At 41.6% G+C, this 15509-nt stretch overlaps 1 protein-coding gene across 1 annotated transcript in view; it reads right to left on the reverse strand.

The window, feature by feature from the left end:
- The window catches only part of LOC127437003 (PHD finger protein 21B-like), a 94360-nt gene that overhangs the window by 43400 nt on the left and 35451 nt on the right, over positions 1 to 15509 (reverse strand). Inside the window, exons 3-4 of the mRNA XM_051691583.1 lie at positions 2729 to 2821; positions 2044 to 2382 (exon numbers count right to left, since the gene is read on the reverse strand). Of these exons, the coding sequence (XP_051547543.1) occupies positions 2044 to 2382; positions 2729 to 2821 (432 nt within the window). The remainder of the gene's footprint in view (positions 1 to 2043; positions 2383 to 2728; positions 2822 to 15509) is intronic.

The following is a 15509-nucleotide window of genomic DNA, read 5'->3' on the forward strand; positions in this document are numbered from 1 at the left end:
ACTTCAAAAGAACAGGGGCGGAGGCGCGGCTGTGAGCCCAGGAACCAATCGTCGAGCCGCGAGGGTTCAGGGGAGAGTGGAGGTTTCCACTCTAACCCGACGCTCGTGACCGGCCGGGAAAGCATGTCCATCATTTCTGCGTTGGCCTGAGACTGGGCAACCGTTCCTGAAGGAGGAAGCCCAGCTGAAGCCTCAGCGTCAGACCGGACGAGCCCACTCTCTGATGCTGTGCTCGATAACTTATCATCTTCCAGGGCGCCAGACGAGATGTCGAACCCGCCCTGAGATGAGCCGGCGAACTCATCCGAGCACGCGATCTGAGCAAGCGAGTTTGCTGGGGAATGGGAGGTCCGTGGGGGGATACCCGGCGGAGGTTGTCCCATTGAGGTCCCCAAATCGCCCCCAGTGCTAACTGGCACGGCCTCATACCCGTAGGTAGAAGGACCGAGGCGGGGAGCCGCTGGGGTGGCTTGCTTTCTTACGAATGCAAGCCGTGACCGTAACGTTGCCATGGTCATGTTCTCGCAATGAGGACATGATCCATCCATGAATGATGTCTCCACGTGGGCAGTGCCCAGACACGTAAGACAGCGATCATGGCCATCAGAAGCAGAGAGATAGCAACCGCAACCAGGAATAACACACAAATGGGAAGGCATCTTTAAAAAGACGTTCCGTGTGTGCCGCTCTTTTATGAATAGAAAATATACTCTTTTCAGAATATACTCTTTTTTTGCTCTGCCGAAGCGCCCAGGGGCGTTCTCTGCACTGCACAGGCACAGAGGGGGAGAAGCCACTGAAATGCGCCATCAAATCCAGCAGTCTTTATCGAGGTGAGTTTATTTCTAGAGGAATTGTATTCAGTTCACTGAATGCAACCGCTCGGCTCCGAAGAGAAAATCTGAATGAGTGGTTGCATGCCAGCTCCTTTTATACCCGTATGTCCGGGGGAGTGGCATGCAAATTCCACTCGCCAATTCTCATTGGCCTTTTTTCAAAAGATCAGAGGTTTTTCGGGCTCCCAAGAGTGACCCATGGTGTCACTACATCGACAACGTCGAGTGAGTGACAGATAGGGAACTATGCAGCCACATACTGTGTTGTAATTGTAAGTTACGCATTTGGATATAGTTAGACATTATCAAACTATTATTTGTCAAAGTTTAGTGTTAGTTTTACCCATTTATTTGTGTGTGTGTGTGTTTTGCATTCAGCATGTTGTATAGTCTCACCCCTTCATTTCTGTGTATATTTGTTCTGTACTGTGGCTGATTTATAGATTGTATTTGACAAATAAAAAAAGTTCATTTCCTATAGTTGTCACGACTTTTTCATGTTAAGATACTTAATATTTTAGATGCTGTGAATAGGTGGAGATTGTACATTTCAATGTCTATTCAAATGTACAAAAATGTACTGTTATTTAAGTGTAACTGTTACATACACATATGTAAGAATATTCATCAGTGCGCTGCATCATCATCAGTTTTGGGTAGGTTACTCAAAAAAATAATCCACTTCAAATTACTAATCACTATACTAAAATTATTATCAGATAACTTTACTGATTCCTTCACTAAATAGTAATCAAATTACTTAATAATCTACTTTTAATTTACTTTCTAAAACAATTTTCACCCAAAGATTTTTTCTTTTTTCTTTTTGCTCAACAAATTGAAAATGATGTCTATATTTATGTTTGAAATGCATTCTACATAAATCATTTTATTTTGGAAACATGTGTAACCCAAGTAATGCACTTAAAAATATTAACTGAAAGTCAGAAACTGTCATCTGATTACACGAATTGAGAATGTAATGTTACATTACTTTTTGACCAAAAAGTCAATAGATTCCAGTAACTAATTACTTTTTAAGATTACACCCAACACTGATTCATGCAGTCCTTAAAAACAGGTATAAAGAAGGCCAGCGTCACACTCATGACTTCATAGAAGTTCGACACTGATTCATTATCCATTTGAGCAGCATGTTTTGAGTGTTTATTGGGAAAGTTGAGTAGGTGCTGTGAGATCTTCTGACCTTGCTGTCTGGACTGAAGATCAGCGGTTTAACTTTAATTGCTCCTGACACCCCGTGAGCAACAGGTGAGGCCGCTGAGATGATGGCGAACGTCACACCAGCACTGGCGGAGGTGCTGGAAGCACCTGGCATGGGCAGGGGCATTGAGGAACTGTCCTCCTGCCCGTTGGACAGTCTGTTGTGGCTGACGGTGCTGTTGGCAGTGGGCAGAGATGCACCCTGGCTCTTGGGACTGACCACAGCTCTGCCCTGCGACATACTCCGTGTCTGACCCGACTGCTGCAACTCGCTGCATGGGCTGAGAGGAAGGCTGTCTGGAATGAGGGTCTTTGGCCTGACCTGAAAACACATAAACCATTGGTTTAGTCCTTAAGGAGATATTAGCAATGGAAAGGTTTTGACTTCAGCTTGAAGTATTTTCATTTCTTAGAAGGAATTGTTTAATTTGTCAATGAAAACAAATTGTATATGGCAATTCATTTTTCTGTACTGCCTGCCTCTGGTCATATGGACAGAAATATGGAATAAAGTACATGCAACTGTATCATATAACATATTAACATAAATTTGTCTTCCCTTTGCACTATGGAAATAAATGTAAATAATATGGCACTTTGAGACATGTATCTAAATGTATCTAAATGTAAAACACTGAAAAAAGCATTTATTTAGTTTAGTGCACTACCTGAGGTAGCACACTGGGTGAGTGTCCGGCGAGCCGCTGTAGTGAGCTGACGTGAGGCACCTTGATAGGAATTGCTGTGAGTGCTCCCAACATCTATTGAAGAGAGAGATTAAACTTAATTAACAATCATCTGCTCAAACAAAACAGATCATAAGATGACTTTCTTCTCGGCCATGGGACAACACCTTTTGTGTTGCTCATGAACATTTTATAGCCACTGCACTCACAAAGAGCAATATTTTGCCAATGAAATGTACAATTACTGGTAAAAATGTTTATTGACAAAAAAATTGTGTTTATTTTGTCAATGATAACGAAGACGTGATGAAAAAGATGCAACATAATCAACGGATTTTAATTAAAAAATATTTTTGAGGAAAATAACAAGAAAAAACAATCATACTAACAGACACTAACAATCACCGAGCACTTTATTAGGAACAATATGGTCCACCAACAATCATGCCACGGTCCAAATCATGAGATCAAATTTTTTTCCCCATTCTGATGGTGGATGTGAACATTAACTTAAGCTCCTGACCAGTATCTGCATGATTTTATGCACTGCACTGCTGCCACACAATTGGCTGATTAGATAATTACATGAATAAATAGGTGTACAGAGTACCTAATAAAGTGATGAGTGTGAGATAAAGAACTAAGTAATGCACTAGTCAGAATGCGTAACTTGCATTTTGAATACGCCGTTTCCTTAAAAACACGCTAAGTGTAATGCAATATCATAAAGTGTCTAAGCTTGAAAAATTTACAGCAGAGTAACTAATATAAGTAGGTAATACTTCAATATATTCATTGTATGCTATTATTTAAGGATCTTTCATAATAAACATTCATGTTTAATTAAAAATGAATCTTTAATGTATTTGATACATGTTTAAATAATTACATGTTTATACATCTTTCAAAATGGTTTAATATTTGGTTAATTATTATGTAATTAGTGTCAGTGACAGTAAGTCTAATTATCTGTAAATATTTTAGCTCTTAACTGACTATGAATTAAGCACGAATATATTATGCTCAATACAACAGTAACGCAATAGCCTTTATATTTGTGTATTCTGTTATAAATGTGCTAGTTTACAAAAACTTTCAGTGACCACATCTATCAATCTCTATAAAAGCATCACACAAGTTAAGTTTGGAGTGCCACAAGACTCCGTATTAGATCCTCTGTGTAAAGAACACACCTGCACTACTCAGCAACTGAACTAAAGTAACTTTATTGTGCAACTGCAGAATGCTTTATGAGAAAAGGCTTGTGCTGCCGTCTAGTGGCATGACACTGCATTATCATTACACTTATCTTCTTACACATGCTTTCTTGAAGCATGGAATTCATTTTCACTGTTATGCTGAAAATATGAAGCTTTTTATTTCCTCCAGACCTTATTAACCCTCCCAATTCTCCAAATTAGTAGAGTGTATTAATACTTACGGGTAAGCATAGTAACCGTTTGTAATATTCGGATAGTTGAGAGGGTTCATGAGCAGTTATTTGGTTATTTGTCGAGAGATAAAAAAGGAATAAAGAATGTTTATTGCAATGGATATGTGTCAGACACAATTAAAAATAGCAGGGAATAAATAGAACAATAGCTCTTCAAATGATAAAATTACTCACATTTAAGTCAAACAAAAATAATCAAACTGTCACTGCCTGCAACACAGTATTCTTAACCAACAGAAAATACGCAATTAGTGTGTGCAGTTACACTGCTGCGGTTTATTAGCCTCTTTGGGATGCTTTAATTTGACACATTCAATGCTAAAACATTTAAAAATTTAAAAATCATTGTATGTAACTCTGCACACCAGAGCAAAAGGGGAAAACATTGGCTTACAGTTTATAAAGCACTGAAACATTTCTCTGTAAAAAAACAATCTGGAATTGAGTTACAATGGAACAATCACATAAAGTCCTCTATGCAACCTAAACGTCTTCAAAATGTCAAAAAGAATGCAGGTGTCTCGGGATGGGTCTATAAAAATGTAAGTTCTTTTTAACTTGACACAGTGTCTAAAAAATGTGGCGGTCCTTAAAAAAAAAAGAGAGATGTGGCACAGCAGTCCATCCAGCGCGTTTACATAGAATAACAGCGCAGATGCATGCAAAAAACACATGTGAACAGCCCCTAACTTGCCCTATACTTGAAAAACTGGCCTGAACCGCCCAAAACCCAACCGTTTGTCCAGTACAATTGGGCTCGGATCGGGGTGAAGACCGCTATTGCTCGTGGTGTAGATTAACCGAATAGTGATTTTGGTATTCGAATACAGTTGTGTCAAATGATTAACTGAATGTCGACTATCCGTGAACATCCCCAGTATTAATTATTGGACCAAAAACCTCCATTCTCCATTCACCTTCATTTACTTTCTTCATTCTCCACTCACTCATCTCCATTGTGAAATTGCTGATGTGAGGAGGCGGGGCAGCTGCTGGCCTGTTCCCATGACAACAGCACAGATGAAATGTGTTGCTCTGTCAGGGCTGAGATTTTAGTAATTGCTTCACAGCAGCACTTTTTCTGTGAGTGAGAGAGCTATAACCTTGAGTCGATTTATTCAGAATAAAACTGCAGTGAATTACCATCAGCCCTTGCATCCGCTGTAAGAGCACTAAAGACACATAGAAATGTAGGGTGAACGCATAGAATCCTTCACAATCTACAGAAGTTGTAGGGGAGAATTCACTAAATAGTTGCAATCCAGTTAAGCAGGCACTATATGCACTGGAATAGCTGGCTTATTATACATTGCACTGTTATTCACAAACCTTAACACAATTTGCTTGCAATTAACGTTGTGCTATTAACACCCATGAAAAACAAGTGTTAAATGGAATTTAATTTAAAATGTAGCCACAACTGGCAATTATCGGGGTCCAAGCAGATTGGAAAAGTGGAGATAATGACCAAAATTTACAAATTTGAAAGAACATATAAGTCAGGGTCAAAGTAATCTCTGTCCACCATTTTGAGTTTAAAGAAAAAAATAAATAAATTATATATAATATATATATAATTTTATTTATTTATTTTTTTTTTTACCTTTCCTAGATCGTTCGTCTGATGTGTACGACACTTTGCATGTATCATTTAGAAACCCTCGTAACAAAAAGTTGTCAAAATAATTTTGATTCACCAAATCGTTTAGAAGATACAAGCCAATTAATTTTTTTTTGCACAGGGTCGAATTCACTTATCAAACTTTATCTTCTGAATAATTTGACACATGCCAAGTTCCAACTTCCTTGTCAAGGTGGGCCTTGTCAAGCATCCCGCAAAATGTCTTAATGTCAAAGTTGTGTTTTGCTTGAAGTCAGCATCAGGTCTGCACGGGCCTTAAAATGAAATCCGAACCCGACCCGTACCCGAGACTGTGTGGCCCGGCCCGAATGATACCGTCAGATTTTAGGCCCGAACCTGACCCAAACCTGAAATCGCTTAATATTTAATTTCTTCTCCTAGCAAGCACTGTTGCAATAGGCTGTATTTTATGGAAGCATATAGGCAACATTTGTAACAGTACTGAAACTGTAAACATACACAGTTTTAACAAGGCACAGCAGCCCCTCTGTACACTAGAGCAGAAAGGGAAAAAGCATTGCCTCACTGTTTATTTAATGAAACTTCACTTGGTGCAGAACAGTCTGGAATAATATGAAACAATGCATACAGTCCCCTCTATGCAGCCTTAACTTGTTCAGATTGTTGAATCTTTGTGACAACTGCACTAAAAACAAACTAGACTCAGCGCAAAGAATGAAACAGTGCAGGTGTCTCAACATTCGTTTTTGAAAATTTGAAGTTCTTTTTAACTTGACATGGTGTTTAAAATGTGCCGGTCCTGCGCGAGACGCTGAAGAAAAAGTGAGACGCAGTGCAAATGTCAAAGACATTCATCCAGCATGTGTTTAAACAATGAGAAAACAGAACAGACGCGCACAAAAACACATTCGGTGTGAACGGCCTCTAACTCGTCCGTTCGCGTATGTCTGTGTGAGTGAGAGCACATGCGCAAAACAAATTCGATAAGCCTGTATATTTTTTCACTCATTACAAAGCCGAACCCGACCCGAACCCGAAGTCCTACTTGAAAATCTGACCTGAACCTGGCCCGAAACCCGGGTTGCAGACCTCTAGCATCAGGGTGATTAGTGTTCGCTTTGATGAAGTTTTTTCAGTTATTAAGTTGATTTAACTTCAAAAAGTTTGAAGTACTTGTTTCCAACACCACCTTTTAAGTTGGACCAATTATTTGGTACTTTAGTGGCACTGACACATGATCTTCTGTAAAAACGTAGTTCTGCAATTAGGAATATATTTTTATATTATTTTCAAGAATACTGATAATTATGGACAGCTGTACATAAAAATTTGAGCTGCACGATTAATCATTAAAAGATCACGATCTCGATTCAGACACCCACACAATCTCATTTCTTAATGACAGCGATTCTGCAATGTATATTAACGTTCCAGTGGCATGAATTTGTAAGGTGGTCAAATTTTAAATTCATTCAAGACACATTTTTAAATGTTGATAAACTTTATATGGCATCTACAAAACACAGCACTCCTGCACGAGATGCTGAATAAACTAAAACGCAATAGCCGAAGACATTTGTCCAGCATAGTGCTTTACTAACTGCAGGGTGCAGCCACGATTAGCTGGGAGTGTAACAGAATCTCTGCTCAATTCAATTTTTTAATAGCCACCGATGCTATAAAAATACCGGCATTACCCAGATCTGACTCATTTCACTACCCGTGCGCTGTTTGATTACAGCCGGCTGTTTTCAAACACTCGCATGCATGTGTCTGTCCGTGCGCTTGTGTCTCGTGATGAATGATGAATTGTGTCTCCTGCATGAGACTCTGCACTGTTTTTAATCAAAATACCCTTCTTTAGGCGATATCAATGTAATAATTTATTATAATTATAATTGTATTTATTTATCACACATTATACATTTGCACATATACAGTGAAATTCTTTTTTTCACATATCCCAGTTAAGCTGGGGTCAGAGTGCAGTGTTTTTAATCAAAATACCCTTCTTTAGGCGATATCAATGTAATGTCAATTGCCACGGCTCTGCCTTCTACGGCTTCGCTCTTCAAGCCTCCCATGGCTCTGCCTTCCATGGCTGCATCCCTTGAGCCTCCTAAGGCTCCGCCTTCCACGGCTCCATCCCTCAAGCCTCCTACGGCTTTGCCTTCCATGGCCTTGCCCCTCGAGCCTACCACAGCTCTGTCTGCCATGGCTTCATCCCTCGAGCCTCCTAAAGCTCCGTCTTTCACGGCTTCATCCCTCGAAACCCCTACGGCTCCGCCTTCCATGGCTTCATCCCTCGAGCCTCCTACGGCTCCGCCTTCCACGGCTTCGCCCCTTGAGCCTCCCGCGGCTCCATCTGCCACAGCTCTGCCTTCCATGGCTTCGCCCCTCGAACCTCCTATGGATCCGCCTTCCACGGCTTCGCTCCTCGAGCCTCCCACGGCTCCGCCTGCCACGGCTTTGCCCCTCCAGCCTCCTACAGCTCCGCCTATCATGGCTCCACCCTCAGAGTCTTCCATGGCTCCAGTCTCTGCTGGGTCTCCTGACCTTTCACCTGATCTGCTCTGGTCTCCTTGGTCTCCTGGCCATCCACCTCATCTGCTTTGGTCTTCTGGGTCTCCTGACCATCCTCCTGATCTGCTCTGGTCTCCTGGCCGTCTGCCTCATCTGCTTTGGTCTTCTGAGTCTCCTGACCATCCACCTGATCTGCTCTGGTCTCCCTAGTCTCTCGGCCATCCACCTGTTCTGCTCTGGTATCCTTGGTCTCTGGCTCCATCTTGGCCATGCCAAGCTTTCCTTGGGCTTCAAGAGCTGCCCATTGGGGGGGGGGGGTTCTGTCATGATTCACTGCTGTTTGCCTTGTGTTTCCCCCTGTCATCTGTTCCTCCCGGACTACATTTCCCATAATTCCCTCATCACTGCCAGCTGTCCTTGATTGTTTTCACCTGTCTTCCATTAAGTCATTATCCATTGTGTATATAATGCCCTGTTGTTTGCTTGTTCTTGGTCAGTTGTTATGTGTTTTGACCTCCTGTGTATGACCAGTGCCCATCGTATATGTTCCCTATCTGTCACTCACTCGACGTTGTGTCAATGTAGTGACACTAGGGGTCACTCTTGGGAGCCCGAGACACCTCTGGTCTTTGATAAAAGGCCAATGAAAATTGGCGAGTGGACATACGGGAATAAAAGGAGCTGGCGTGCAACCACTCATTCAGATTTTCTCTTCGGAGCCGAACGGTCGATGTTTACTGAGCTGACTGTTCATTCACCTCCGGTGGATCTGATGGCGCATTTCAGTGGCTTCTCCCTCCTCTGCACTGGTGCACTGCAGAGAACGCCCCTGGGTGCTTCAGCAGAAAAAAGAGAGTATATTTTCCTAAAAGAGTATATTTCTCTAAAAGAGCGGCACACACGGAACGTCTTTTTAAAGACGCATCTTTTTAAAGATGCCTTTCCGTTTGTGTGTTATTCCTGGTTGCGGTTGTTAACTCTCAACTTCAGACGGTCACGATCGCTGTATTTCGTGTCTGGGCGTGACCCACGCGGAGACAGCATTTGTGGATGGTTCATGTACTCACTGCGAGAACATGACCATGGCAACATTGCGGTCGCGGCTTACTTTCATAAGAAAGCAAGCCACCCCAGCGGCTCCCCGCCTCGGTTCTTCTACCTACGGGTATGAGGCCAGCACGGCTAGCACTGGGGGCGATTTGGGGACCCCAATGGGACTACCTCCGACGGGTATCCCCCCACGGACCTCCCATTCCCCAGCACGCTCATCTGCCCTGATCGGGCTTTCGGATGAGTCCGCCGGCTCATCTCACAGCGAGTTCGACCTCTTGTTCAGAGCCCGCGAAGCTGATGAGCTCTTGAGCGCAGCATCGGAGCCTCCCCACTTCGGGGACGATTGCCCAGTCACAGGCTGATGCGGAAATGAGGGACATGCTTTACCGGGCGGCTGCGAGCGTCGGGCTAGAGTGGAACCCATCTATAGTGATACAGGGGTGCATCGATGATCACTGCCTCTATCACTTCAGATTGACTTCACAAGAAATGAATCATCATTGCAGTTTTAAACATTTCCTTACTATATTGAAAAATAATATCACTTAATCTATTCAACGAATACATGACTTGTATTACAAATACTATATAGATAAATATTATTGACATTTGTACATTTATCGTAAAGCCAGAGGAAGATGGGCTCCCCCAGATTTTTTTTTTCTCTCCACTAACTAACATCTTAAGCAGTTTTTTTCCTTGCCTCAGTTAGCTTTGGCTTGCTCACCGAGGGCTTGATATCTATAGAGCTGTTCACTGAGGTCATTAAGATGCATGATGCATGACCTTCTGTAAAGCTGCTTTGAAACAATGTGTATTGTAAACAGCACAATACAAATAAAAATTACTACTGAAATAAAATAAAATTTAATTGAATAGAACTCTCTAAATATGCACACTTTAGAATAAATGAAGAAATGCCCTTTATAGCAGTGTTGCAAATAAGCTAGAGAAGCTGATGATAATATTGACATTAACATTATGTTTAGTCTCCCTTCTCACCAGTGGAGCAGTATCAGCTAACACCGTATGGTGGTGCTGTGAGCAGTTAAAATACTGTTCATATATCCACCATCTTTAGCAAGAGGTAATAACACCAACATATGTGAATGTTCATAGATGGAGGGTGAATTCTTTAGTGAAATTTATCTCAATTTATCATTCAATGAGTAAAAAGGGGCACTTAACCTTCAGGAAATGTTTACTGTCAAACTCAATTTTATTTGAGCTATTTTATTTTTTATTCATTTTATCTGAATTTTGCAATTGTTCCCAAAATACTGAACATTTCTAAATAAAACCACCTGATTTGGTTATGTTTTGGTATTTAAAACTAGTTAGTAATTAATGTCAAAATGATGACACTGTTGCACAATTTTAATTATTGGATCAAATCAAGAAGGTCAAGACATCTGAGGTGGGACAGGCAACAGTTAGCTAACACTTCATCAATCATATCTAATAGTTCTCACACCAAAAAAAACATGGGATTAGTGCCTCTAATGCTTAAAAAAAAGTATTGGGACACCAAAGTGTACCGTGTACTTGAAAAGTGCCAACAAGCAGCATCAGTTAGTATTACAGTATTAAAGCTCACATCACAGCAGATGAATGTGCTATTAGACATTAAAATAATTAACAGGGTAATGAGCTTTTGGAAATGAAATGAAGCAGCCACAACATGACATCAGAACAATCTTCCTTCATCCTCAACTCTCCACACTTGTAGACTTTGTGCAATTCAATTAACACTTGTCACTTACCGTGTCACTGGCATGTGGGAGTCATGAGTAATGCCATTTGGACTGATGTGTGCGACCGTGTCTGTGTTTGTAACACAGCATCCCAATTCTGACTTATCAGCGGGCATAAACATGGGCACAGAGCCCATCTACTTCAAAATTCAGTTTGACGTACTTTCATAAGAAAGACTTAGTGTTGTTTTCTTTTATTCTGTATCAGAGTCAATTGCACACAGGCTTTCAGTTGTTTGAACAATCTAAGCACTGATGCCCCATTCACAAACAGGTCGCCAAGTAGCTCTATTGTTTGTTCTAGTAGGTGTTCCTATTGAATGTCCTAACTTTGTTGCATTGCTGGACACTGTCACTGTCGCTCTTGTTGCCTGATGTTGGCAACTCTTATTGAACATAAATTACTTTTGGTCATTTTGTCATTGTAAATAACTGTAAGTGTGAATGCCCTCTGACTTAACATTTTACTTTGTTTACATTTACCACTGACTTAACAAGTGCCTCATATACAGTATATGCACATGATGATTTCGGTTTGTTACAAAAGTTACAAAACTGTTGGTTACAGACAAAGCTAATTAAATCTATTCCTCAGATTCCTGGAAGCAATTTAATGAAGAAATTTTCTGCTCTTGTCTGCTTCCCTGACATGACCAGCAAACTGTCGAGAGACTACTGACTGTTGATTACCGAAAGTAAAGACATAGACAAACGGTCAAGAAGAGGTTGTAAAGAAGCAGACAGAACACTATAGTCAAAGTAAGGCCTTTCTCAAAGATCTAATGGCACTGCTAAGTCAATATGATAACACATGTATTATTTGTTGCATTATTTAATCAAATACACATATTATTCATAAATTGTCAAACAAAAGAATAATTAGAAATCATTAATTTAACTCTTTTACCTATTAATTTGTTTGGGTGCTGGGACAATCCGGGCATTTGTTTTTTGCATTTATTGCACAATTTACTAACAAAGTCTTATTTTCTCTCAACAAAACTATATGTAATTCACTAGCTTTGATATTTAAAAAATGTTTCATGATTAAAACACTGTAATTTGTTTACATGTATTGTATGCTTTTACCATCATATTCTCATTTCATTTTGACAAACTATATCATTTTAAAGTCACTTAAGCTACGATCATGTAAATTCTGTTCTGTAATCAAATTGTTATAGTGATAATTTTTTTAAAAAGGTTGTTTGTTTACATTCACTGCTTTTACCATCAAGTACTAGGATGCGCTCCTTGGTAGGGCACTTCAGGGGGGTGCAACATTGATTGTTTTGCTGTCAGTCTGGAGGCGGAGTACCCCTTGATCGTTTGCTGTCAGTCAGGGCCAGTCCCTCCCTCCCTCCCTTAGACCCAGCTATGCAGTCAAATTCTTATTTTAATTTAAGATAAAATCGCTATATCAAAAATATTTTTTAAAAGTGATTTGGTTACATTTACTGCATCCTTTATCCATCAAAGTCTTATTTAATTTTGACAAACTATATATCAGTCCAGACTTTTGTTGTCCACTAGTGTTGTACAGATATGTCCAATCATGCAAACATTGATGTACTTTTTGGCAAATTCCTGTAATAAAACTGTATTATACAAAACTTTCTAAACTACTATTTTTTGCCATGTATTTAGATGCTGATTGTTTCAGTGTTGCTCTGGATGAACATGCAGCTTGTGTTGTTAGCATGTTTTTGATAATGCTGTTAGTATGTGTGTCCACAGCGGGCCGCAATCCACTATTTTCCAGCTCCAAATGACTGGCAAGGTGGTCTGAGAATAGTCCCCCTTCCTCCGTATTTATCAACAAAACAAAACAGCCATGATTGTTTCTCCTCCTCCAGTGTGATGTCTGTTTTTAAGGCTTGAATCAGTGGGCAGCTGGGAGAGCCGAGAACAGCTTCACTCTCTCAAACAATACAGCCATAAAAGGCAGTAACACAATCCCGGCGTTCCGGCCTGACGGAGGGGGAAGGGAAAGTGTGTGTGTGTGGGTGGTAGGGGGGGGGTGGGTGGTAGTGAAGGAAGCAGTGAACTACTCATGCAAATAAAGAGTCTTTTTATATTGGAAAAAACTTTGCTATTATTTATGAAGGCCTGCCCCAGGTGTTGTACAATCAGCCAATAAAACACTAAAAATAGTCCTATTGTTCAGCCAATGAAACACTAAAAATAGTATATGTTGTAGATTTGTCAAACTTGTGTGTTGAGTGTTGTACAATCATTCAGCCAATGAAACACTGAATATAATACCATCGTTCAGCCAACGAAACACAAAAAATAGTACAATCATTCAGCCACCAAAACACTGAAAATTGTACAATATGCTGTAATTCTGTCATACTTGTGTCAGGTGTTGTACAATCATTCAGCCAAAGAAACACTAAAATTAGTAGAATCATTCATCCAACGAAACACTGAAAATTGTACAATAAGTTGTAATTCAGTCAGACTTGAGTGTTTTACAATAGTTCATCCAATGAAACACTAAAAACAGTAAAATCATTCAGCCAGTGAAACACTAAATAAACTACAATCGTTATGCCAACAAAACACTGAAAATTGTACAACCGTTCAGCCAACGAAACACTGAAAATAGTAAACTCAGCAAAAAAGAAACATCCCTTTTTCAGGACACTGTATTTTAAAGATAATTTTGTAAAAATCCAAGTAACTTTACAGATCTTTATTGTAAAGGGTTTAAACAATGTTTTCCATGCTTGTTCAATAAACCATAAACAATTAATGAACATGCACCTGTGGAACGGTCATTAAGACACTAACAGCTTACAGATGGTAGGCAATTAAGGTCACAGTTATAAAAACTTAAGACACTAAAGAGACCTTTCTACTGACTCTGAAAAACGGTGAAAGAAAGATGCCCAGGGTCCCTGTTCATCAGCGTGAACATGTCTTAGGCATGCTGCATGGAGGCATGAGGACTGCAGATGTGGCCAGGGCAATAAATTGCAATGTCCGTACTGTGAGTTGCCTAAGACAGAGACAGGAAGGACAGCTGATTGTCCTCGCAGTGGCAGACCACATGTAACAACACCTGCACAGGATCGGTACATCCGAATATCACACCTGCAGGACAGGTACAGGATGGCAACAACAACTGCCCGAGTTACACCAGGAATGCACAGTCCCTCCATCAGTGCTCAGACTGTCCGCAATAGGCTGAGAGAGGCTGGACTGAGGGCTTGTAGGCCTGTTGTAAGGTAGGTCCTTACCAGACATCACTGGCAACAACGTCGCCTATGGGCACAAACCAACCTTCACTGGAACAGACAGGACTGGCTAAAGTGCTCTTCACTGAAGAGTCGTGGTTCTGTCTCACCAGGGGTGATGGTCGGACTCGCGCTTATCATCAAAGGAATGAGCATTACACTGAGGCCTGTACTCTGGAGCGGGATCGATTTGGAGTGGAGGGTCCATCATGGTCTGGGGCAGTGTGTCACAGCATCATCGAACTGAGCTTGTTGTCACTGCAGGCAATCTCAACGCTGTCATTACAGGGAAGACATCCTCCTCCCTCATGTGGTAACCTTCCTGCAGGCTCATCCAGACATGACCCTCCATGACAATGCCACCAGCCATACTGCTCGTTCTGTGCATGATTTCCTGCAAGACAAGAATGTCAGTGTTCTGCCATGGCCAGCAAAGAGCCCGGATCTCAATCCCATTGAGCACGTCTGGGATCTGTTGGATCGGAGGGTGAGGGCTAGGGTCATTCCCCCCAGAAATGTCCAGGAACTTGCAAGTGCCTTGGTGGAACAGTGGGGTAACATCTCACAGCAAGAACTGACAAATCTGGTGCAGTCCATGAGGAGGAGATGCTCTGGAGTACTTAATGCAGCTGGTGGCCACACCAGATACTGACTGTTACTTTTGATTTTGACTTTTGTTCAGGGACACATTATTCCATTTCTGTTGGTCACATGTCTGTGAAAGTCTTAGTTGTTGAATCTTTTTATGAAACTAAAATGTTCTGTGGAATCAGGAGTGAGCAGGGACCAGGGTGGAGCTGGCAAATGGCCAGGAGACCAGGGTAGACCAGGAGACCAGGGCGGAGCTGACGAAGGGCCCGGAGACCAGGGTGGACCAGGAGACCAGGACGGAGCTGGCGGAGGGCCTGTACACCAGGGCAGACCAGGAGACCAGGGCGGAGTCGGTGGAGGGCCCAGAGACCAGGACAGACCAGGTGACCAGGGCAGAGCCAGCGGAGGGCCCGGAGACCAGGGAAGACCAGGAGACCAGAGGTGGCTGGGGACTCAGAGGGCTCGGGTGTGGGCGGTCACTGTAGGAGTGCTGAGTTCTTCATCAGCCACTCCCACAGTGAAGGCCAAACCACTCAGTCGAAGT

The sequence above is a fragment of the Myxocyprinus asiaticus genome, chromosome 47 (genome assembly GCF_019703515.2).
Source record: "Myxocyprinus asiaticus isolate MX2 ecotype Aquarium Trade chromosome 47, UBuf_Myxa_2, whole genome shotgun sequence".
NCBI classification, from domain to species: Eukaryota; Metazoa; Chordata; class Actinopteri; order Cypriniformes; family Catostomidae; genus Myxocyprinus; species Myxocyprinus asiaticus.